The 25351-nt window shown below is 47.2% G+C and overlaps 1 protein-coding gene across 2 annotated transcripts in view; it reads left to right on the top strand.

Annotated features, from left to right (window-relative positions):
• EGFL6 (EGF like domain multiple 6) overlaps positions 1-22933 on the top strand; it is a 57304-nt gene extending 34371 nt beyond the window's left edge. Inside the window, exons 5-12 of one of the 2 annotated variants that reach the window (XM_043569807.1) lie at positions 2374-2493; positions 5199-5333; positions 7104-7226; positions 9986-10312; positions 11358-11438; positions 15218-15322; positions 18401-18666; positions 22384-22933. In XM_043569807.1, the coding sequence (XP_043425742.1) occupies positions 2374-2493; positions 5199-5333; positions 7104-7226; positions 9986-10312; positions 11358-11438; positions 15218-15322; positions 18401-18666; positions 22384-22494 (1268 nt within the window). In that variant the 3' untranslated portion in view covers positions 22495-22933. The remainder of the gene's footprint in view (positions 1-2373; positions 2494-5198; positions 5334-7103; positions 7227-9985; positions 10313-11357; positions 11439-15217; positions 15323-18400; positions 18667-22383) is intronic. The other variant, XM_043569808.1, reaches the window with a different exon arrangement.
• The last annotated feature ends 2418 nt before the right edge of the window (positions 22934-25351 follow it).

Genomic DNA, 25351 nt, shown 5'->3' on the forward strand with positions numbered 1-25351 from the left:
AGTGACTCTTGTTGGGAATACATTCCGATTCACATTCCTGAAAAGAAAAGCCCTTCTTTGATAAAGAGAAACCCATGTCCCGTGGGAGGGTGAGAGTACATCTATTCATTTATTGAGAGGGAAGGTTTTTCGGTTTAATGTTACAGCCGACAGGCAAACCCATCCTCCCTGCCTGCCTGCCCTCCTCCCCTCTCCCCCTCCTCCCTTCTTCCCCTCCTCCCCCCTCCCATCTCTCTTTGCTCTGTCCTGCTGTCCCCAGCAAACCTGGGGCTTAGGTGTTCTGCTAGCTCCCTGTGCCACAGTGTCACAGTCCTGGCTAGCGCATGGCTTGCTGCTCTCCTGACGGGTCCTTGTGCTTTCAGTCCTTGGCAAAGCGCCCGATACCACCAGTCACCTAGATCCTCTGTTGGCAAGCAAGCTTAAGAGATAAAGCAGACATTCAAAGTCTTTTTTTTTTTAAATCCTTAGTATTATAAATTAAACCCACCAAAGACAAGTATGTATGTGTGTATGTGTATGTGTATATACATATCTCCATATAGATACATATATCTCCATATATATATATATCTCCATATATATGTATCCATCCATATATATATATATATATATATATATCTCCATATGATATTATATATTATATTATATTATATGTAGCTTCATGAATTCTCCTAAGACGAGAATAACCCTGTAACACCTACCAAATAGAACTTTGTCAGAACCTCCCTCCCTACCCCGTCATGGGAATTACCATCCAGGCTTTTACAGTGATCACTTAACACTTTTAAATAGATATGTACTAATGGATGTTTCTGAAACATTCCACGAAAAGCCTAACCAGTGCCAAGAAAAGTATCTTTTCCCAAACGGAAAGATAGAATTAGGTAAATGTTGAAGACTAATCTTAAGAGGCGAGGCAAGAGGAAAAGAGTATAAACTAGAAATGTTACCATTGGTGGGTGTTTGTTACATTACCTTGACCTGTGTATGTATCCTTTACCCTCTTTGTCTATTTCTGTATATGGAAGCTGTTGCCTGTGCCTCCCTGTTTATAGCTCAGAGTGTCCAGGGAGCCCTGGACCTCTTTCCTAATTTTATTTCACCTGGTTCCTGGCAGTCTCTCTTGTCCCGCTGAGTGATGGGCATGTTACGGATGCCCATGGTGGATAAAGGGAGTATATTCACCATACTTGCCTATAGTAGACACGCGTGATCCATACATAGTAGGCCTGTGCTAGGGAAATGCATTTATGGGAGACAAGTTACGTGTAGCAACAAGTAACCGGAAAATCCACCTAAATTATCTCGGGTACTGAAAAAACGGAAGGCACACAGTTCTAGAACAGCTCGGCAAGGACTCCATCTCTGCCATCCTCAGGGTATGGATTTTATGCGCATGCTTGTGACCTCATAGTCACAGGATGGCTGCCCCAGCTCCAGGTATCACACACGCATTTGAGGCGTGCTAGACAAAGGGGAGTGATGTCAGTGAGTGAATGACTCTTTCGTCCTTGTCCCTTTTTGTCATGCAGCAGCATGTTTGGGGAAGCCCCACTCCCTCCAGGAGACTTCTCTGTATATCTCTTTGGCCACGGCTGGGTCCTATGGCCACCCTTTGTTGCTGCAGAGGAAGCCGGGATGAAGACACATAACTGGCTTTCCAGCCTCTACGACGGTAGTGGCGAGAGGAAAAGGCGTCCGGGATGGCTTTCGGGCAGCCAGTCGGTCCTATTTGCCGCATGTTTTAATACAGCCATGTGAACGACTGGTTACTTGCTAACTTAAACAGTGTACAAGGGATAGATTTTTGTTTGCCCTAATTACTCAGACTGATCATCTCCATCAGAAGTTGCATTTCAGCGTAGCAACGCCAGCCGGGTGACGTAAAGAGTGATTTGAATGTGCAAGAGGAGGGACGCCTGGGGGGCTCAGTCGGTTGAGCGTCCGACTTCAGCTCAGGTCATGATCTCGCGGTTCGTGGGTTCGAGCCCCGCGTCGGGCTCTGTGCTGACAGCTCAGAGCCTGGAGCCTGCTTCGGATTCCGTGTCTCCGGCTCTCTCTCTCTCTGTCAAAACTAAATAAACATTTTTTTTAAAAATGACTTTAGAATGTGCGAGAGGAGAGGAAGATGCAGTCTCTGGTAACTGCCAGGGACGTGCCGACCTAAAGACGATCAAATTCAATACACCGGCCCGCAGAACAGACCGTGGGGGCCACCAAGAGGCCACCCTTGCCCAGATTCCATTCGGGTCTCAGACAGTGTGCTTATCCTATAATACATTGCAGGTGTCCCGCCGAATGTCCTAGAATGCAGAGATGGCTCCTCAGTAAGTGCTTTTTATCACCTCGGCTAATCCTTGCCTACGTTTTCAGACTCCAGGACGTGTGCCATGACAAGCTGCCAGTACAGCTGCGAAGACACAGAGGAAGGGCCTCGCTGTCTGTGTCCGTCCTCGGGGCTCCGCCTGGCGCCGAATGGAAGAGTTTGTACAGGTAGCCCAGCAGGAGGGCCGGCCTCCACTCCTCCTCCTTTCCCCTTTCCTGACCTCCTTCTGTCTCACTCATCACAGTCTGCTTGTTGACTAGACCGAAAGTTCCTGAAAGTACAGATTTATGCCCATGTCTGAGGCCATCAGCCACATATACTCTAGACACCCGTTAGGACGCTGGAAAGCACACTTCTCTATTATTTGGGGGTTGTCTAATGTCACAGTGGAAAAAAGGATACAGGCCATCTTATTTTAGTACATTTACCCTGTATGTTTCACTTCAATCACCATCCCACAGAAACCTGCTACTGTGGGAGGTAGGCCCAGTCCCAAGGGCCACTGGACTCCCTTTCGGGTTCTAACGAATATTTTCCTACAAAAAAGTGTTTACTGGGGCGGCCGGGTGGCTCAGTCGGTTGAGCGTCCGACTTCGGCTCAGGTCACGATCTCGCGGTCCGTGAGTTCGAGCCCCGCGTCGGGCTCTGTGCTGACAGCACAGAGCCTGAAGCCTGCTTCGGATTCTGTGTCTCCCTCTCTCTCTGCCCCTCCCCTACTCACGCTCTGTCTCTATCAAAAATAAATAATAAAATGTAAAAAAAATTTGTTTTTAATGTATTTACTTTTTTTTTTTTTTTAGATCTAAAACTGTTGAGAGTAGTCTATCCCTTGTACACTGTTTAAGTCAGCAAGTAACCAATTTCTCGTGGTCTTTAAAGGTTGCTCTAAATTATGTGAACTAAGTATTCCAAAATCATTTCCGCTTGGAGGGGTGAACAAATTAAATCCATAATATTAGAGGGCGAGAGACAGCCATCATTTATAACTTTGAATTTAGTCAAGTCACTGGATTAGAACTTTGGGCTCTTACTCTCTCTGGTCTTATTTTGTGTCTTAGTCTTCGGTCCCCAAAAGCTGACCCCGAGCAAGGAGCTGATCTGGGAGGTGATCTCAGGGAATGCTGGTTGAGGAGGGGAGAAGGGAAGGGAAGACCCTAGCACGGGGTGAGTTCAATGAGCCGGTTAAACATCTGTGCCCTTCCAGGAGGCTGGGAGAGCTGCCTCCGCATTTTCCTTCCTTCCAGAGCAAGTTGAGGGGGGGGGTGGATTTATGCGTCAAGTTTATTGATGGGGGAGTGGCTCCAGAACACTGACTCGAGGACATGCCCAGCCCAGCCCAGCCCGGATAAGGGTCATTGCAGAAAGTCCCAGGTACGGCCTTAGGCAGGTAGCTGAGTGCTGAGGGGCGATGGGTGGGGCACCCACAGGGCACCCTCAGTGACTGATGCAACACTTTCTGCCTTAGCTCCCTTGTGGATTTGTATTCTGTTCAACAACCAAACTGTATATCCTCCTGGATCTGTACTTACATCACACTAAAGATACACGGTATTTAGAGCAAGTGAGCACATAGCATTAATAAGGGATCTCAAACCAAATCAGAATATTGAAAGGGTTCTTAATGTTTTTTTTATTTAAATTTTTTTTTACATTTATTTATTTTTGAGAGACACAGAGAGACCGTGAGCAGGGAAGGGGCAGAGAGAGAGGGAGACACAGAATCCGAAGCAGGCTCCAGGCTCCAAGCTGTCAGCACGGAGCCCGACGGGGGGCTCGAACCCACAAACCGTGAGATCATGACCTGAGCCGAAGTCGGACGCTTAACTGACTGAGCCACCCAGGCGCCCCTTTGTTTTATTTAAATAAGTATATTCTTACTTGTTGACTGCAGTAGAAATACTTTTCAGTCAAGGTGTTGGACGTTTATTCTAAATGTGCCTAACTTGATAAGCTGCATTTAGAAAGTTCCGCCAAACAGGTTACCTAAAGCAGTTACATCTTTTTTTAAAAATCCCTGTAAAATTACAATTTTGGCTCTGTTCTTTGAGAGTAATCCGATTTAGTTACATTCACCGGGTTTAACGTTCTTTGGTGAACTAAGATGTGTATGACAAGGCTAATTCTCGACCAGACCGAAGGCAATTTTCACCACCTCTGATTTGTCGGGTGCCTTTTTTATTGAAGGGAAAGCTGATCTGCACAAAAGTGGTCACTGAGAAATGAGTTTTGATCAGTCCAACACTTCTTTAGTATTTTAAGAATGCACCACAGGTCCAAATGAACAACATACACCATCTGCTCGATCTGATCGTGAACGCAAAGCCAGAGTCTGGCTGTTTTGCTCAGCGTTGCCGCCGGCCCCTCGGTGACCTGACTCACAAGGAATGGAGGGGACCCTGTTGTCTGCTGAAGTTGCATCATCACACAGTTTCTGTTTAGGTGTAGTTTCAGGAAACCACATCTTGGGCACTTGGGTGGCTCCGTCGGATAAGCGTCCCACTTCGGCTCGGGTCATGACCTCGCTACACGGTCTATGTACCTGGAAAGGTAGTAATTCAGCCACCAAGCCTGTAGCGTATATGTCCCCAGGGCCAGGCATCTCCCAGCCCCAGAGGAGCCTGGGCCTACCAGGACAGATGTGAATGTAAGTAGTGCCGTGAGATAACGTCTCTAAGACGGGATGTACAACGTGATGGAAACACATAAGAGGAAGAGCCGTGAGTGTGCTGAGAACACCTCCCGAGGGTATGATGCTGGCAGAATAATCAGAGAGACTGCTGGGCGTGTGGGCTCACGTGTGTGCGTGCGGGTGTGATTTGGTGGGAAAGTGCCGTTCTGGCTATCGCCGACGCCTTCTGGTTCTGCGTCCTAGATATCGACGAATGTGCCTCTGGGAAAGCTGGCTGCCCTTACAGTCGAAGATGCGTGAACACGTTTGGAAGCTACTACTGCAAATGTCACGTTGGTTTTGAACTGAAATATGTCCGTGGCCGCTACGACTGTGTAGGTAAGAGTGGGTCGCACCGTTTCCCTGTTTCTTCTCCCCCCGCCAAACCTATAGCCGTCGTCTACGGATATTTTGAGGTCGATGCCGTCTATTAGTTGAACAGTCTATTGTACTGACCAGTTTAACAATACAGAAGAAGTCACATTGTTTTGTTTCTGGCTTTTAGGAAAAGTCTGATGAGATGAATTAGAAGAAGGCAGGTCAGTCAAGGTCAAAAGTAAGGGACCTCAGCGGGTATCGTTTGTTCTGGGGGCAAATATCTTAAGATGGTTTTTGTGCGTTTTTTAAAAATTTGGCTGGTTTTCTTCCTAATTTTTGACTTTCCAGCTACATACCTAAAAATGGAAACAATATAGCACAAAAGGAAGCCTAAAAAGGCCTGTTTGAGCTTGATCTCCGCGATCTGTTCATGACAGTTCCCTCTGGGGGTGGCATTAGACAAAGGTGTAAAGAAGATGAAGGCCCCTTTCATGGTTCAGGCTCCAAATGGCCTAAGATGTTCCCTTTCCAGGTCACCGAAGCCACTCTCTGATAAGATTCTGGTCTCAGTTGGCTATTGGCCGGATCTGTGTGAAAGAAGATATTTGGGCCCTTAGTGAAGGGATTCCGAGTCCGAACGAGCGAGTAAAGTACGGTGTTTGGGGACCTGGGGTGCATCCGCACTGCCCTTGATGTAATGGGGGACGGGGCCTGCCCTTCGGTGAAGGGAGATCCGGGCTCCCTGTAGATGCCTATTCGTGTAACACGTGGAGCCAACGTGTGCGTGACAGGAAAGCCCACAGTTGGGGGAAAGTGGGATTTCTTTCAACCCCACGTGCAGAGCGTCCCAGGTTGTGTCCTGTGTGACCGCACCGTGGCCACCGTTGGTTCCAGCATTTTGAACCGTCTTAGGAAGACTCCCCAGCTCTTTACTCAGATCTTTTCAAACACAAAGGCCATTCTTCACCGGCTCGTCACAGCCGTGTTGCTCGTGGGCTTGGACCCCATGTCCCGCCGCAGACCCATCCAGCTGTGTAACCCAGTGGTGCTGTGTCCCTGAGAAGTAGCCTGTTCCTGGATCCCTAGCCGGTTCCACTGGACAGGGTGGGAATTCCCATGGAGAGCTTCCAGAAGAAACCCATCTTGTGATTTTAAAGGATTAAGATTGGCATCTGGGCTCCTTTGGTGGCTGACTTAAAAACAATGGGCTATTTTGTGTGCATAGGTCTCCCAAAGGGTGGATAGCAAGTCAGATGCAGAAGAGGGCTAATGAACTTCTCACTTGGGTGGAATTTGGCCAACTTTCCTGGTCTCGGTCCAGCAGACAAGCTCCGACCAGCCCAGCCCTGCTCCTGGCAGCCTTGGAACAAAATGCCTAGGAGTTTAGATGATGTCAGTGGTTCATAACCCCCCTTCTCCTTTGTTGGTTAGGAGTTCCGAGCCCTTCCACATGTAGAATTTATTTTTTGATGCCGTTATTTAGTTTGGAATTAGATGAAAACGTGCAGAAAAAGACATAAACATCTTCCAGCTTTCAGTAGTTGTGATAAGCAGTCGAGGTTGCTGGGGGTGTGGGGGGCTGCGAGGGGCCCCCCAGTTCCCTGCGTACCGGCGTCGGGCAAAAGCCAGGCATTGGGAGATTTGACGGCGTCCCGGTTCTCAGGCCCCACGTGGTTTGTTGGCAGGTGTTCAGGGGTCGGCCCTGGAGTTGGTCAAGTGTAAGGGATAGTCGGGCTTTTAGCAAAGCCCGGCAGCCGCAGAGTTGTTCACGGGAATGTTCACATTTTTTAGATATAAACGAGTGTGCTGGGAATACCCATCCGTGCAGCCTCTATGCCAACTGCCTCAATACCCAAGGATCCTTCAAGTGTAAATGCAAGCAGGGATACAGAGGCAATGGCCTTCAGTGTTCCGGTAAGTAGGATTTGCTCATGGCGTCTTAGCTATTCTCAGTAAAGCATTCTCTCCTCTTCTTTCTCCCTTCGTCTCTGTCTCTCTCTCTCTCTCTCTCTCTCTCTCTCTGCACGTATGATAACGTGTGCATGCAATATTTGGAAACTCTAACTCAGCCTTGACTTCTCTGCTAACTGGACCACATCTTCACTACTCACTGAAGTCGTAGCCACTAAAGCTTACAGAGCAGCAAAGGTCCTGGATTTCTGTCTGGTCACAACGCACTCTCAACGACCGAAAAGAAGATTTAAGGACAAATGGCCCTGGGCCCATGTTACCTGCCGAGAGAGGGCAGGTTATGGCACAGTAGCAAGCAATCCTAACACGTCGGGGGCTTAGAACCACAAGCTTGTTGACCACAGGAGTCAGAACTTCTTCCAGAATACACCACCAAAAGCAAGTCGGACAAAGCTGACGGCACGTTATCGGTCATCCTCAAACCTAGATTCACACGTTTAGCAAAGAGTCCCATTGTTCTTGCTGGTGAATTCCTTACTGCGTAGGTGGTGACATCTCAAATTGACAAACCACACGTAGAACCATGAAATGTGACACTCATTGCTCTTGGCGGTGTATTCTCTCCGACGTTTCTTCTCCATGTGGTCCCTCAGGGAGCCACGCCGATAGAGTCCCCAGCGTCCTGTGATACCACAATACCGATTGGAGCCCTTAGGGTTTGTCAAGGCAGGGAAAGAAGCACGGACAATCGCACACCAGCTCTTCGTTCATTCAACTTGGGAGTAGGGGCAAAATATACATAGTCTTGCTGTGTGTCTGGCAAACTAGAAATGACCATAAGAACCCGGAACGTCTACCAAGACAGGCCGGTGGTGATTACATTGCAGTCACCGTCCTGGCGAAAGTGTCTCGTAATGTCTGAGGTCCCTTAGGTTTATCCCTCGGGTCTTGTCCCTTTTATTTCTCTATTTAAAAAAAAATTTCTTTTTCATGTTTATTTATTTTTGAGAGACAGAGTGCCAGTGGGGAGGGGCAGAGAGGGAGGGAGACACAGAATCCGAGGCAGGCTCCAGGCTCCGAGCTGTCGGCACAGAACTTGACGCGGGGCTTGAACCTACATGCTGTGAGATCGTGACCCAAGCTGAAGTCGGACACCCGACCGTCAAGCCACCCGGGCACCCCTGGTCTGGTCCATTTTAGCACTGGCCCATCATGTGCCTCAATCTGTTCACTGCCCTGACTCCACTGTCCTGTATACCCCTTAGCATGGTTCTCACGTCTTCCAACACGTACGGCTTCAAGTTCTGCCTTGACCTGTCCCGTGTCCTTATATGGCCAGTGCTCCTGGTGACACAGCGGAGTGGCCACTCCGTGGTGGCCAAAAGCAAAGTGTCCGCACCGTGATAGACACTGAGCCCCACAGCCATAAAAGTTCACAGTACCCCGGTGGGCCGTGGTTGAGTGCCACTGGACGAGAGTGTGTGCCAAAGAATATGGTCAAGGAGGATGAGTCTAGAAATCAAATTCTCTGCAGAACCGCCAGAAGAACTGGGCAGCATTTCGTCTGGAACAAAGAGCATGGAAAAGTACACGTGGTGCCCGTAGGTATTTAAGGAATGTGAAATAAAAGTGACTTCCTAAAGCGGACTGGGAGCGCCGGGTGGAGGCCATGTTCTGTCTTCCAGATGATGGCCAGGTGTCTGGGAGTGGAGCCGGGAGCCCTGCCCAGCGCGTCTTCCGCCACTCAGGCTTCCAGGCCCGGCTCTCCGAGGGATTCCTGCACGGGGCTGGAGGTGGAATTACACAGCCACTGGGTCTCCAACCACACAATGCTCGGGTCTCGATCCCGTGCACATGTGCTCGTGATCTCCTTCTGGAACTTTCTCAAAGACAGAGAGAGAGAGAGATCGACGGCCCGTGTAGGACGTGCACAGGTGGGTCGGGAGGAGGGATGCCATACCCTGGAGAGGCCCCCAGAGAAGAAGTGGAGTAGATCAGCTTTTCGTGTTGCATCGTGGTCAAGGGCTCCTTCGTGCCACCAAGTCTGAACGCTTGTCTTCCAGCCTCACCTGTTGTGGGCCATTTGGTGTAATGGTCAACAGCTGAGGTTCAGGACCTAGGAAAGCCTGCATCTCACTCTGAGCTCTGCCCCATACTGGCTATGACCTTCGATAAATTTTTTTCAACCTCTCCAAACTCCATTTCCTCCTGTCCAGCTTGTGACCAGCTAGGCCCCAATCCCTTGTTGCTCCCTGATTTCAACACGGCAGGGTGGACGGACAGTTCCACGCAGATCTTCAGCCCCAGGGCAGTGGGCTCTCTGCCTGTGGCCGCGTGTCTTCTCTAGAGTGCCACTCAGCCCCTTTGTAAGGACAGCCCTCAACCAGTGGGGGCCAGGAGTCTGGATAAATACCCCTAAATTGTCGCAGGATGGGACAGTTCTGAGGTGTGTTCTACATTGTTTTCCTCCTTCCCCTCACTTCTGCCTCCAGGGATCACCTCTCAAATAAATCCCCTGCCCCCAAATCCTTGTTTCAGGGCTGGCTCGGTCAGTAGAGCACGTGACCCTTGATCTCAGGGTCATGATTTCAAGCCCCACGTGGGGTATGGCGCCTACTTAAAAAAATATATATTAAAATATCAAGCAGTAGGGCCTCCTGTGGGTTGATTCTGGAAGCATTCATTTACTGTACTTCACTCCATTTTTCATGAGTGACCTAATTGTCAGCCAATGTGAAACTTCCCACCTGTTGTTATTGTAGTGATCCCTGAAAATTCTGTGAAGGAAGTCCTCACGGCCCCTGGTACCATCAAAGACAGAATCAAGAAGTTGCTGGCTCACAAAAACAGCATGAAAAAGAAGATAAAAATCAAAAATGTCATCACAGAACCTTCTGGAACTCCTGCCCCTGAGGTCAACCTGCAGCCCCTCAACTCTGAAGAGAGTGTTTCCAGAGGTAGGAACTCTGATGGAGGAAAAAACCGAAATGAAGAGAGAAAGAAAGAGGGGCTCGAGGAAAAGAAGAGAAAGGAGAAAACCCTGAAGCACCACGTGGAGCGGGAGCAAAGCCTTCGAGGAGATGTGTTTTGTGAGTAACACTTTGGTTATTTTGCACATTTTATGAAAAGCGAATGGTGATTTCTCCTGGCAGGGAAAGAAGGAAAGACGGCTTCGTGCCTGCCGTAACACTAAGGTTCGGTACTGATTCTAAAGAAGCAGGGTTCTCTGTAAGTTCTGGAAATGAACATCCCCTGCAGATCCCAAATCGTATTTGCTGCTGTGGGAAACAAGGAGGTTAAGTCCTTTCCCCTTCCCTGGGGGGCTTCCTGTTTGATGCAGACCTTCTTTCCGCTCCCAGCCAAGTAAGCACGCTAGCCCTGGCTGGCCATGCTGCACACCCCCAGACCAGAGAGGCCTTGGGTCCAGCTGGATCTGCCAAGCTCTGCCTTTTTACTTCTCGAAGGCACTTTCGACCTGCCCGCTCGATGCAAGGGGAATTTCGCAGCTGTGAGGTTACAGGTTAAAAAGCCAGAATGACAATTGTAGAGGGGAACATTCTAGAGAGGAGCTTAAATTTTCTCCCTGAACTGGATAACTGCCCTTTTCACCCATTGCTGTGCAGAGCCCACAGCCAAGTCTCAGCCCCTCCAGGACAGTTTCCATATTAACCCCCTCTCCCCCACATCCCCAGGCGGAAACTTGGTGTTTCATTTTCACCAGGCATTTGTTACTGCCCCTATTTTTTTTTTTTTTTTTTGCCTTGTCTGCCCTTGGCTCCATGGCTGTTGGATTTAACCAAATGGAAAGCAGACCCAGGCCCACTTATCCAAGAACTAGCATAACGATGGCGTTGTCTCCTCGAATAGAGAGCGAAAATCTCAAGAGTGTATTTCCAAACCCGGGTGAGAAGAGGCATGTTACTAGTGTAGATGCTTAGGTCATCTTTGGAAAACGATGTCTTAGACACAGAAACTGGAACCAGTGTGAATGCTTTGGGAATGTTCAGGAAAGTCTGCTCTGACATAGTCTGTACTCAGAATAACAGGATAAACCTCTGCTCGGTCGTTCATTGACACCTCCTTAGCATGCGAGGGTTCAGGGCTTTTCTTAACTGACCAAGTGTTCTTACTTAGCCCCGAAGGTGAACGCAGCGGGTGAATTGGGTCTGGTTCTGGTCCAGAGAAAAGCTGTCACATCCAGGCTGGAACACAAAGGTAACTGATACCTTCATTTATGAATCACTGCTTCATTCCTAAGCCCCTGAGGAAGAATCGTTACATCTGGACACAGTGCCAGTACGAAGTAGTAGGTCCTTACGGGGTCAGTACCAATGACGACAGTATAGGAAGGCTGTCTTCTCTCCACCACGCCCGCCTGACACCGAGAATGACACATGGTATATATGTGAAGATAGATGAAAATGACCCCTTTGCTTCAACTTCAACACCCGACGGCCCACAACCTGAAAATGACCATGCACTGAATTCCGGACGATAGTGCTGCGTCATAGACAACCCCAGACCTTCGGTCGCCTACAGCCGCTGTTTATTTTTGCTTATGAGTCCGTCAACCGGCTGAGTGGTTCTGCTGATCCGAGCTGGTCTGGGGGGGCTCACCCACGGGTCCGCAGTCAGCTTTGGTCCCACTCGGTGACTTGGCCGATCTTAGCTGTGCTCCGCGCCTCAGTTGGGACAACAGAGCCGTCTCGGCTCTGCTCCATGTGGTGACTCATCCTCCAGCGGGCCAGCCAGGCTTGTTCTCGTGACGCAGTGGCAGGGTTCCAAGAGAGAGTGGAAGCACACAGGCCTTGTGAGGGCTAGCCTCAGAGCGGCCACAGCATCACTTTCACCGTATTCTGTTGGCCAAGGCAAGTCCCAAGGCTGGCCGGGACTTGAGAGTTGGGGAAGGCGCTACAACGTCATATTGCAAAGAGCGTGGAGACAGGGAGGGGTAAAAATTGGGACCATTCTTGTGATCAGGCTAACAGAGCCTCATCGTCAGGAATCTCATAGGCATGATCCCGGGTTCCTCTGAGTCCCTTTAGCACTTTGACTACCTGTGACAAATTATATGTGGCATCTCTACACAGACACCAGGGGAAAGCCTATTTCTGTATTTATCCCTTTATTTGGCATAAATATTCATGTGTCGATCTTCCCTCCCTTTGCAAACTCTCTTACTTACCGCTGTGCATGTCCTAAGCTTGTGCTAATTTGACCGCCATTTGTGTTTACCCCATGAGTACATTCTCCAGTTCGGTCCCTTTGGTTTATAGGAATCTCCACCATGAAGGTAGAGCCTCTCTGGTTCAGTCCTCCAAACTTAATCTGAGAAGCGTCTACTAAAACCTCTCCAAAGGCTAGTGACCCAGCTCCGACAGGCATCTTGTTTTCTTCCATATTTCCCCTAAATGTTCTGTTTTCAATTTTATTTTATTTTTAATGTAATTTATTTATTCTGAGCGAGAGAGGCAGAGAGAAGGGGAGAGAGAATCCCAAGCAGGCTCCATGCTGTCAGTGTGGGGCCCGATGCGGGGCTCGATCTCACAGACCATGAGATCATGACCTGAGCCAAAACAAGAGTTGGACGCTTAACCAACTGAGCCACCCAGGCGCCCCTCAATGTTCTTTTTTTTTTTTTTTTTTTTTTTTAAGTTTCTCTGCAGCAAACATCTTATTATCCATTTTCCTGGTTGGGAAGAAAATGTTTCATAGCTCAGGGAATTAGCTACATTCTCCGGGTGCTTAGAACTGCTTCTGCTCGGCTCTCTACTTGCTAAGTGACATTACTAAATTGACCCCCTTTGGATCCCCAGAATGACCATGTCTCTTATTTTACTTTTTCTTCCATGATCCTTAATGAAACACGTGAAGTTTACTCAATTGTCAAAGGTTCTTGAGTAAGGTCCCTTGGAGCACCCAGTCTCACTTGGAAGACTCGGTGGGCACCCCAGCCCTTCTACTTGCTATTTGCCTTGGGCAAGTCCCTGAGACTTAGAACATCTCATTGCTTTCATGTGTGAGGTTGGAATAAAAGCACCACTCTTGTCTAAGGTGCTGTCTTAGGCTGGATTCCCCCGAAACAGAATTTGTGTGCAAGTGGTTTACGTGGGAGGCGGTCCCAGGAAAGAATGCTTGGGGAGTGGGGGCGAGAAGGAGGCAATCAACAGTGTGTTATTAAGAAATTTTCACTGGGGGCAACTGGAGCCCAATCCCATTGGGGAACTCAATCCCATTGGAGCCCAATCCCATTGGGGAACTCAATCCCATTGGAGCTCAATCCCATTGGGGAACTCAGTCCCATTGGAGCTCAGTCCCGTTGGGGAACTCAATCCCATTGGGGAACTCAATCCCATTGGAGCTCAATCCCATTGGGGAACTCAATCCCATTGGAGCTCAATCCCATTGGGGAACTCAATCCCATTGGAGCTCAATCCCATTGGGGAACTCAATCCCATTGGAGCTCAATCCCATTGGGGAACTCAATCCCATTGGAGCTCAATCCCATTGGGGAACTCAATCCCATTGGAGCTCAATCCCATTGGGGAACTCAATCCCATTAGAGCTCAATCCCATTGGGGAACTCAATCCCATTGGAGCTCAATCCCATTGGGGAACTCAATCTCATTGGAGCTCAATCCCATTGGGGAACTCAATCTCATTGGGGAACTCAATCCCATTGGAGCTCAATCCCATTGGGGAACTCAGTCCCCTTGAAGCTCAATCCCATTAGGGAACTCTGAAAGCCAGTGTAGAACACACAGCTCTTGTCTTAGAGGACAAGAGAGCTGGGTATTCATACACCATCTCCCATCTGACAATGATTAATGGCCACTCCCGGGAGGGTGTTAATTCCCTGGTACTCCTGGCTTGCCATAAAAGCAGGGAAGGGCACCACTGTGGCCACTGGACCTCCATCCCAGTTGGACCCTCTGCAAGACCAGAGAGAGCCTGGATTCCAGTCTGACTTCAGGTCCATGTTCAATTCCAGGGACTTATGGTCTTACCCAAAGGCAAGAAAATTACGGTATCTGTCCACCAACACCTGTCCACCAGTGGTTGAGGGTTTTCCTGGGGAAATAGCTTCCTGGTATTCTGGTCTGCCTGGCTTGATCCGAGCATGCTCCAGCAAGAGAATACCCTCACACAGAGAAATTTAGCATTCTGCAGATTATCCCGAAGGATCTGACAAGGTCTGCACTAGTTCGTTTGGGTAGGAGAGATTTTCTGGCCCAAATTTTACAAACTCTTGCCTATATTCTCTGTCTCACTTTGCTCACAGGGCTCTTGCCCATTACTTTTTTTTTTTTTTTAAGTTTTTGTTTTTGCCTCTACTTTATTTAAGATCACAACAGAATTTGGCCAGAAGGCCTTCACAGGTTTAAATTGAAGCAGTATCTGGTTTGACACTGTCCTTAAGGCCATTTCAGTGGCCGTGATCTGTACTCCATGCAGTTGTTATGATTTTGTTAAATTAATATTTGTCAGGTAGAGCTCCCCGGGTGCCAGATGGCTCAACAAAAGACCACAAGAGAAATTGAGATAGAGAAGTTTATTACTCGCAGGTCCTGTAGGAGCATGGCACGCCTCGAGGGCCACACAGGGAAGTTGAGGCAGGGTGCTTAGAGAGAGAGGCGGGACCTAGAGCACAGGCCTTTATTAGTGGATTGGTCCGTTCAAACCAGAAAGATCTGGGTCTTGGTGAGTTCCAAGGGAGTCTTATCTACAAGGGCTGTTGGGAAGTCATATTAGGAACTTAATTAGCTTGTGACTCAGCAGGCTGTTCTCTAGGGCTCGCACTTGCATGAGGGGCAAAAGTCCGTTTTAGGACCCCGTAGGCTGTTTGGCCAAACCAGATGGTTGCGGACGCAGCAATACCGTGGAGTAGCTTAGCTCGATGCTCAGCTGAAAATACGGCATTTCCTTCCAAAGCTCCAAATGTCAGACGTGCTTCTAATACTCTTCGTGATTATACAATGTACCCTTTTTCTTAGCAGATTTAAATATCTCAGTTGACTGCAGCTTTGAGCACGGGGCCTGTGACTGGAAACAGGATATAGAAGATGACTTTGACTGGAATCCTGCTGATCGAGATAATGGTATTTCGATTTTACTGTTTCGTGTTCTCCGCTGTGTGCTCTGCCCTCCGTACAGGTAAAGAAGGCTCTCCAGTGACGGAGGGTTATTATTCCTATCTCTCGTTAGGTCAGCGTTTGTCACCTTTGGAAACTTCTAGACCTTCCGAAGTCTGCCCTCATGAATGGCTCCGTTGGTTCAGTATCTGTGTCCCGCCTTATCTCTCTTACCCCCACCCACCCACATACAGGATGTTCTAGCAAAACTTTTCCATAGTCACTCCTGCTGCCAAGAGACAGATGTTAGAACTCGTGAACATTTTTGACTTATAAAGAAAAAAAACCCTATTTTTTAAGTAATCTCTGTGCCCAACGTAGTGCTCAAACTCATGACCCCGAGCTCAAGAGCCACATGCTCTACCAAGTGAGCCAGCCAGGGCCCAAGAATTCATGTACATTTTAAGAGCATTGGGGGAAGGGTAGAAAGAAGCTGTTCTTTTCCCCAGTTTGGCAGCTCGTGGTGCTCTGTAGTTTTTGTTTTGCTTTTTGTGGGGAAATAAATCTGGAAAGGAAATATGACCTCTGCCTAAACCTGAAGTTTTAGTAAAGCCACCCCTCAAAGTAGCAACACCATAATGAGCATCAGGTCAGCAACCTGAACTTCTGGACTGAATGTTCCCCTCCGTCGCTTGCAGATTCCTTTCTGGCCACTTACACTGGGATTTTTCTCGACTTCAGCTCTGAGCTGTGGAATTCTAGCACTTTCCACTTCTTGCTTAAACACTATTGACGGGCCCTAGCTTTCCCCTTGGGTAGAGCATTTTGGCTGATACAACCCACTTGGAGCATCAATCGAGGCCCTGTCTCCTGAGGCTGACACGTAGAGGTGTAGGTAGAGACAACTCTGGGGACTCAACTTTCTTACCAATCCATTTATTTATTTGGGAATCTACAAGTTCAGCCCTCAGTTACAAGATCCTTCTCCTGGACCCTTCCTCTAGACTAGTTCCTCCCTTAGACCTTGCCTTTCAAGCCTTCACACGCAACCAGGAAACCTGGATATCCCCCAACAAAAATTCCTTGCAAAACTTGAGATTAGGGTAGAGGGGGTACATCTCACGCAGCAAGTTGTATGAGTGGAACTGTCGCCGAAGATTCAAGGCAGGTTTAACCAGTCCCAAGACCGTATATCTTGGGAGAGCCTGTCTGGTCAATAGCTAACTTGCATTTCTCCTTTCTTCCATCATGACATCTCCAAGTTTCTATCCGCCAGAGCCACATCATACAGGGAGCCCGTAGGTTATTCCAGAATCTTGACAGCTCACACAGTCAGCAGGGTCTTCATGTGGAGTTTTCCAGCAATGGAAAGTCCCCTGTTTACAAACGCAATTCACAAATGGCCTCAGGTTTCCCAGCCTTTGTGTCACTCAAATCGTACCTTCTTCCCCCCTGCGCCCCGTTCAGATCTCTAGGTGGGCTCGTCTTTCCCTGAGGAAACGTGGGATGAATCAGCATTTCTAGAAGGATAAAATCTCAAGGACAAATCAAAATGGGCTTTAGGGGAGAGAGTAGGGAAATCTGCCCCAGTGGGTCACAGAAGAGAGGGTGTCCCTGGTGGTGTGGCAGTGGCTAAAGTGTAGGATGCCTACATTTCAGATTAGCAGGAGAATACTTTTTAGTACATCTCAGACAGGTTGTTGTTTTTGGTTTTTGTTTTTTTAACATTTATTTATTTTTGAGACAGAGAGACAGAGCATGAACGGGGGATGGTCAGAGAGAGGGAGACACAGAATCTGAAACAGGCTCCAGGCTCTGAGCTGTCAGCCCAGAGCCCGACGCGGGGCTCGAACCCACGGACCGTGAGATCATGACCTGAGCCGAAGTCGGCCGCTCAACCGACTGAGCCACCCAGGCTCCCCTCAGACAGGTTATTTATCTGAAATTCAAGCTCTCCTGAGCATCCTGTATCTTTATTTGCTGAATCAGGCAACCTGAGCAGCTGGGGAAAAGACCAGACAGTCCCTGAGTCCAGTGAAAACTAAGGCAAGGTCAACCTGGGTCCTTCAAGTGACGCTGGGAATATACTAGCAGAAGACTCCGGGCCCCCACCCCCTACCCCCAATGCATTCCTCCTGGCTTCCGTACGAATTCTTTCTTTTCGTCAACTTCTTTAGACCCCCATTCCCTGAGAGTTTTTTGCCCAGGTTCGTCACAGCCACAAGCAAAGGACTGAAGATGAGCTATACTTAGGACATGGATCTTAGAAATAGAAGGAGGTGTGTTCCATTCCTCAATCGGAACTCGGACTGATACGTTACAGGCGGTAGTTGAGCTCCATGAAACCATTAGGACAAATTCATGTATGTTGTGGATTAAATACCACCCTACCTAAGGAGCTGGCCGTCATACATCTCATTGACTCTGTGGGAAAATGCAGTGCAAGGTTCAAACAACCAAGGTGGAAAGTTCTGGAACACGAGTTCTCCATCAGCTGCAAATTACCTACAGTGCCAAAAGGCTATTTCATTAGATTCTTACCCCGTCTCTGCTTACCACCACGCTTTGTGTATGTGGACAGATTCCTCCGTTTGTCTAGCGTTCGCTTTCCCTTTCCGTACCACAAAGGATTTCAGCTCTGTGATCCCTAAAATCCATTTTAGCATGAAATTGTCTTTCCTGTGTTGGAAATGAGAGAGACTTCAGCTTTCCCTACAGGAGACTATTATTCATTTTTTTTTTCATTTTGTTTTTTATAAAAAATGGTTTTTTGTTTTTTTAATGTTTGTTTCTTTTTGAGAGAGCGAGAGAGACAGAGCAGGAGCAGGGGAGGGGCAGAGAGAGAGAGGGAGACATAGAATCTGAAGCAGGCTCCCGGCTGCGAGCTGTCAGCACAGAGCCCGAGGCGGGGCTCGAACCCACGCACCGCGAGATCGTGACTTGAGCCGGAGTCAGACGCTTAACTAACTGAGCCACTCAGGCGCCCCCTATGTGTTTTTTTAAGATTTTGAATCTGGTTATCATTCATCTTCTGTGCTATTCTATACCCCGTAGTCAGACCCTTTACAATGGCCTCATTAACTGCGCATGTTTCTTCTCTTGAAGCTGTTGGCTACTATATGGCAGTTCCGGCCCTGGCAGGCCGTAAGAAGGACATCGGCCGCCTGAAACTCCTGCTCCCGGACCTGCAGCCCCAGAGCAACTTCTGTTTGCTCTTTGATTACCGGCTGGCCGGAGACAAAGTCGGGAAACTTCGAGTGTTTGTGAAAAGCAGTAACGACGCCCTGGCATGGGAGGAGACCAGGAGCAAGGACGAAAGGTGGAAGACGGGGAAAATTCAGTTGGAGCAAGGGATCAGCACTACCAAAAGTGTAAGTGGAAAACCAGTGTCACATGGGATACTGGCATTCTCTTGCAGTGACTCAACAAACAGAGGGGCGGTGGGGCCCTAAAGATGAGCGAGGCTTTTTCCCTATACTTCGAGAGTTTATATTCTGGAGCAAAATAGGCCAGGCGGCTAAGCAGCGCAGCTCGCGATAACACCCGTCAGGTGCGTGCCCCTCACGTGTCATGGAAATGATCCGTTTGTGTGTCCGGCTCCTCACCAGCGTCCTCCCAAACCAGACTCTAATTTTACGTGTGTAACTTAATATGTAAAAGAATGTCTTGCTCATTCATTCTGTGCCCGGCACTGATCACGATGAGTGGAAGCTGCAGGGTCAGTTTTTTAAGTGTTTGTTTCTTATTTTTATTTTACTTATTATTTTTTTTAATGTTCATTCACTTTTGAGAGAGAGAGAGAGAGAGACAGAGTGTGAGCGGGGGAGGGGCAGAGAGAGGGGGAGACACAGAACCCGAAGCAGGCTCCAGGCTGTGAGCTGTCAGCACAGAGCCCCGCGCGGGGCTTGAACCCACGAACCGGGAGATCGTGACCTGAGACGAAGTCGGACGCTTCACCGACGGAGCCACCCAGGCGCCCCAAGCGTCTGACTCTTGATTTCGTCTCAGGTCATGATCTTACGGTTCACGAGTTCGAGCCCTGCATCAGGCTCCATGCCGACGCTGCCGAGCCTGCTTGGGATTCTCTCTCTCCCCCTGCCTCTCTCTCTCTTTTTGTTTCCCTCGTGTGCACGCTCTTTCTCAAAATAAACAAAACTTCAAAAGAGCTGACCTATTTACAATTACACGAAAAATAACAAAATACCTAGAAATAAGCTTAGCCAAGGAGGTGAAAGGCCTGTACTCTGAAAACTATAATACATTGAGAAAAGAAAGTGGAAGATGACACAAACAGATGGAAAGATATTCCATTCTCATGGACTGGGAGAACAAATACTGTTACAATGTCCCTCCTGCCCAAAGCAATCCACAGATTTAACGCACCCCTTACCAGGATACCAATACCATTTTTCACAAAACTAGAACATATAATCTTAGAATTTGTATGTACAAATTTGAGGTCTTTGTACAAAAGACCTCAAACAGACCAAGTGATCTTGAAAAAGAGGAACAAAGCAGGATGGTACTGGCACAAAAATAGACACATAGATCAACGGAACAGAATAGAGAGCCCCGAAATAAGCCCACACTTACGTGGTCAATTCATCTATGACAAAGGAGACAATATACAATGGAGAAAAGATAGTCTCTTAATGGTGTTGGGGGAAACTGGACAGCTGTATGCAAAAGAATTAAACTGGACCAGGGCACCTGGGTGGCTCAGTCGGTTAAGCATCTAACTCTTGGTTTCAGCTCATGGTGTGTGAGATCGAGCCCTGTGTCAGGCTCTGCCCTGACCACACAGAACCTGCTTAGGATTCTCTCTCTCCCTCTTTCTCTCTCTCTCTCTCTCTCTCTCTCTCTCTCTCTCTCTCTCTCTTTCTGTCTCTCTCAAAGTAAATAAATAAACTAAAAAAAAAAAAGAATTGGGGCCCCTGGGTGGCTCAGTCGGTCAAGTGTCCGACTTTGGCTCAGGTCATGATCTCGCAGTTTGTGGGTTCAAGCCCCATGTCGGGCTCTGTGCTGACAGCTCAGAGCCTGGAGCCTGCTTCGAATTCTGTGTCTCCCTCTCTCTCTGCCCCTTCCCTGCTCATACTCTGTCTCTCTCTGTCTCTCAAAAATAAATAAATGTTAAAAAAAATCTTTATTAAAAAAAAAAGAATTCAACTGGATCACTTTCTTACACCATACACAAAAATAAACTCAGAGTGATCTAAAAACCCAAACGTGAGGGGCGCCTGGGTGGCGCAGTCGGTTAAGCGTCCGACTTCAGCCAGGTCACGATCTCACGGTCTGTGAGTTCGAGCCCCGCATCGGGCTCTGGGCTGATGGCTCAGAGCCTGGAGCCTGTTTCCGATTCTGTGTCTGCCTCTCTCTCTGCCCCTCCCCCGTTCATGCTCTGTCTCTCTCTGTCCCAAAAATAAAAATAAACGTTGAAAAAAAAAAAAAACCCAAACGTGAGACCTGAAACCAAAAAGCCCTAGAAGAGAGCACAAGCAGTAATTTCTCTGACATCGGCCATGGCGACATTTTTCTAGATATGTCTCCTAAGGCAAAGGAAACAAAAGCAAATATATACTATTGGGACTACATCAAGATAAAAAGTTTCTGCACAGCAAAGGAAATAATAATCAACAAAAAAGTAAAAGACAACCTACTAGATGGGAGAAGATGTTTGCAGACGACGTCCAGTAAAGTGTTAGTACCCAAAATATATAACGAACTTCTAAAACTCCACACCAAAAAAATCCCCAAATAATCCAATTAAAAAATGGGTAAAAGGCGTGAAAAGACATTTCTCCGAAGAAAACCTACAGATGGCCAACGGACACATGAAAAGATGTTCAGCATCACCCATCAGGGAAATGCAAGTCAAAACCACAATGAGATACCGCCCCACACCCGTCACAGTGGCTAAAATCGAAAAGTATTTGTGAGGATGCAGAGAGAAAGGAACCTTTGTGCCGTGTTGGTGGGAAGGCAAACTGGTGGCAGCCAGTGTGGAAAACGGTGTGGAGATTCCTGAAACAATTGAAAACAGAGTTCCCATATATGATCCAGTAATTTCACACCTGGGTATTTACCCGAAGAAAACTGAAAATACTGATTTGGAAAGATATATGCAGCCTCGGTTTATTGCAGGATTACTTATGATAGCCAAGATATGTTTTAAAAAGTTGTGGTAACGGGCAAAAAAGAAAAACTATCAGTCAGCTGTCATTTATTTTCATAATATTTCTTTCTAAATATTGTTGGATGAATGAATATAAAGTAGTAACTGTCTGTCTTTCATTTTGTTCAGTGAGTCACTCCTGTCAGTTTTTGTCCAGTTTAGAGATAAATTTTTTTTAGTATTTCTACAACATAAGGAAGTTTGCTTCTCTTTTGATTATTAATAGATAATAGATATTTAATTTGATCTACTTTATCATAGGTGAAAATCATTATAGCCTATTAGCAAACATTTTTCAACATTTGAAAACAACGACATTCCCAATAATTTCCAATATTAAAGCCAATGTTTTCGGAAAAATAGCCATACTACTACAAACTCCCAAAATCTGAATATATCAAAATAATTCTCTTTCAACTGTTCAGTTTTACATTAGATGTTCACAGGGAATGTTAAATTTCTTCTAGCCTGGTTTTGGAAAAGAAAACCACATGATTTTTTCATTTTTTGCTTTTTATTTTCTTTAAATGGGAATTCCAAAATTTCCTCTTCAACCATACCTTTCTCCGCTCTTCAGGGCCGTCCAGATTCTTTTAGGTGGTGCAGTGACCCAGTTTTCTCTGACTATAACCCGCTCAGTGTAGATACTGGCATCTGGAAAATACGTTACTATGCATGCAATGTCAAAGCCTGTTCCTATGCAATAGGGCTGATGAGTTCAGTCCTTTTATTGTTAAGTAATCTCTGTGCCCAAGGTGGGGCTCGAACTCACAACCCAAGATCAGAAGTCTCATGCTCGACCGACTACGTCAGCCAGGCTCCCGAGCTCAAGCCTCTTTAATAGCTATTAAATAGTTTGAGTATATCTTTGACTTGGAAGTTGAAAGTAATTATTTTATATCTTCTCCGTTATTAGATCATTTTTGAAGCAGAACGTGGCAGGGGAAAAGCCGGAGAAATTGCAGTGGACGGCGTCTTTCTGGTTTCAGGCTTATGTCCAGATCGCCTTTTATCTGTGAATGGTTAAATGTGACCGTGGTCTTTTGCATCTTTATATTCGGCTTTTTATGTCAGTTCTCTGTTTTCTGATATTACACCATAGATTCCCCCACTTTAGAAATACAAACTGAAAAGTTGTAATGTACCAACAGAAACATTATTGTCACACGCCTTTCTTGTATAAGACGTGCCAAGAGTTGCTTTAAATGTAGTGCCACTGTGCTGTTAGAAGTATAAAAACGAACAACAACAACAAAGACTACAGGGAATTGTTTCTTTGTTTGACTTTTCTGGCACTCCTTGGAAACTGTGACGTCACAGATAGGTTTTTACCTAAGTGGCTTAGCCTGATCTTTTACAGCCTAGCTTGTACATTTAAATTCTTTGTAATGACGTTCAAATAATTACCTTGTGTCATGGTTTAAGTTTTCCTAAGTAAGAAAATGAGTTTTTGATGCTGTGTTTCATTACGTGTATAATTATTTGCTTTCCTGGAAAATGGGGGTTTTATTCATTTTCGTCGGAAATACTTTGCATTCTTAAAAATGCATAAAATTACTTCCTTTTCTGGGAGCACACGACTGCTTTGTTAGGCCTCATAAGTGCAATGCACATTAGCTTCCGTTCTTGAACGTAAGGCCTCAGAGAAATCCCTAAGATGAAATCATGCAAATACCAGGATACAGAAGAAAGACCAGTGCCTTCTTTTCTGTTTCTCTTTTCTTCCAAATTCAAGAACAGCTTTGTGTGGTAATGAATCTTGAGTATATTCCCCTGAGGATGAACGTATATTATGTTTTTAGATTCTGGGTCCAGGACAGCTCCCAAACAGAAGGTTTCCCAGCTATTTGTTACCCCCTAAAGCAATGAAGGCATTGAGCTGTAGGATGAAGGAAAGAGAGAAAATGGCCTCCTTACTAATCTTTAATGTTTATAGCCTCACTCTTAAAGTTTATTTTTATTTTTAATTTTAATGTTTATTGTATTTTTGAGAGAGAGAGACAGACCATGAGCAGGGAAAGGGCAGAGAGAGAGGGAGACGCAAAATCCGAAGCAGGCTCCAGGCTCTGAGCTGTCAGCACAGAGCCCGGCGCGGGGCTCGAACCCACGAACCACGAGATCGTGACCTGAGCCGAAGTCGGCGCTTAGCCAAATGAGCCACCCAGGCGCCCCAAAGTTTTTTTTAAACTGAAACTTGTAGTGATCCTCCCCCCCCCCCCAATTTAGTAACCTTTTCCCAACAGTGTTCTCTTTGATACAGCCAACACATACAACCTTTTAAGATGGTAGGGGAAAGCGTTGTTTTCCTTTAGTGTGAAGGGATTTTGGCATATAGTCTCCAAGGGCTGTGGTTGTATCTGTTAGGATAACTGCTAGGTATGAAAACCCCCAAAATAAGTGTTTCTAGTGAGACCAGATGAAGAGGTTTCTAGCTAAGTCACATCAGCCTGCAGAGCTGTGAGACATAATAAGATGGTTGTTTTAAGATGCTAAGATTTGGGGTTGTTTGTTACACAGCAAGAGCTAACGGATACAGGTGGTTTCTAATACTGTGGTAGAACTTGAAAAAGAACCCCTGTTTCTTCAATGACCAAGGAAGTTGGAGAGCATAGTTATGGCTTAGAATAAAGGAAGATAGAAGGGAGAACTTGCGGTGAAGGACCAGTGCCCCGATGATCCAGGTTAAAGGAAGAGATGTTGAACCCGAAACGAAATAGGGAAGCCTGGGAATCATGTTCTCTACAGGTAGAGAACCATTGCCCAAGGCCGAGTTAAGTTGAATTAAATAATAGCGTTTCGTGTCTCTCTAGGAGCTGTAGCAGAGACTTAAAGTTGCCTACCCAATATCCATTTTCGAATTTCGCCTTACAAGTATAAACATATAAATATATATGTATATACAGCCTCTCTTTGAGGTGGGAGAGCCTGCTGAAGTCACTGGTGGGGCTTCGAGGAAGAGTCATTAAAGAGGGCTCTCAGGCGCGCCTGGGTGGCTCAGTCGGTTACGCGTCCAACTTCAGCTCAGGTCACGATCTCACGGTCCGTGAGTTCGAGCCCCGCGTCGGGCTCTGGGCTGATGGCTCAGAGCCTGGAGCCTGCTTCCGATTCTGTGTCTCCCTCTCTCTCTGCCCCTGCCCCATTCATGCTGTGTCTCTCTCTGTCTCAAAAATAAATAAAAACATTAAAAAAATAAAAAATTTTTTAAAAAAGAGGTCTGTCAGTTGGAAGCCCCTCTCGCCATTCCTCTCCCGCCTCCTTCCTTCCTGCGATGTGGTCGTGAGGACAGGAGCTCTGTGAGCTACCTTGTGATCATGAGGTCCAGGACCGTACCTTGTGGAGGAGCGCGTAGCCGGAAGACGCCTGGGTCCCTGATGACACTGTGGCATCTCTATCTCTATCCCTGTCCCAAACCAGTCACAGCCCAACATTTTATTAAGTGAGAGAAAACTGAACCCTCTCTTGGCCTATCTGGGATTTCAAACAAAGCACAATCCAGACTCTGGTGACTACTCTTCCCTGACCCCTGGGGGCTACCCCTGCCATTTCCACCACAAGACCATCATCTTGGGGGACTAACTTTTTGGATCCTGAAATAGCAAAATATTGGTTTGAATTCCGGCCAACAGGCTATGGTGTCCTCTGTCTCCCGGGGCTACCTCTCCCCTTGCAGCCTTATCCAGTGAGCCCTGCTCATTGTCCTACATTGCCCACATGCAGGGTCCAGTGGAAGGTGGCACCCGGTTGATCCCCTCTTGTTCACAATCTCTCATTTCTCTGCTTCCGTGTAAAAACCACCGATCCTTAAGGGTCCAGTTAAATCGCTCTACAGCCCTCTCTGGCCTCCCTTGCCATTGCCATCAACCAACGTGGCGACATCTATGCAG

The sequence above is a fragment of the Prionailurus bengalensis genome, chromosome X (genome assembly GCF_016509475.1).
Source record: "Prionailurus bengalensis isolate Pbe53 chromosome X, Fcat_Pben_1.1_paternal_pri, whole genome shotgun sequence".
Classification (NCBI taxonomy): domain Eukaryota; kingdom Metazoa; phylum Chordata; class Mammalia; order Carnivora; family Felidae; genus Prionailurus; species Prionailurus bengalensis.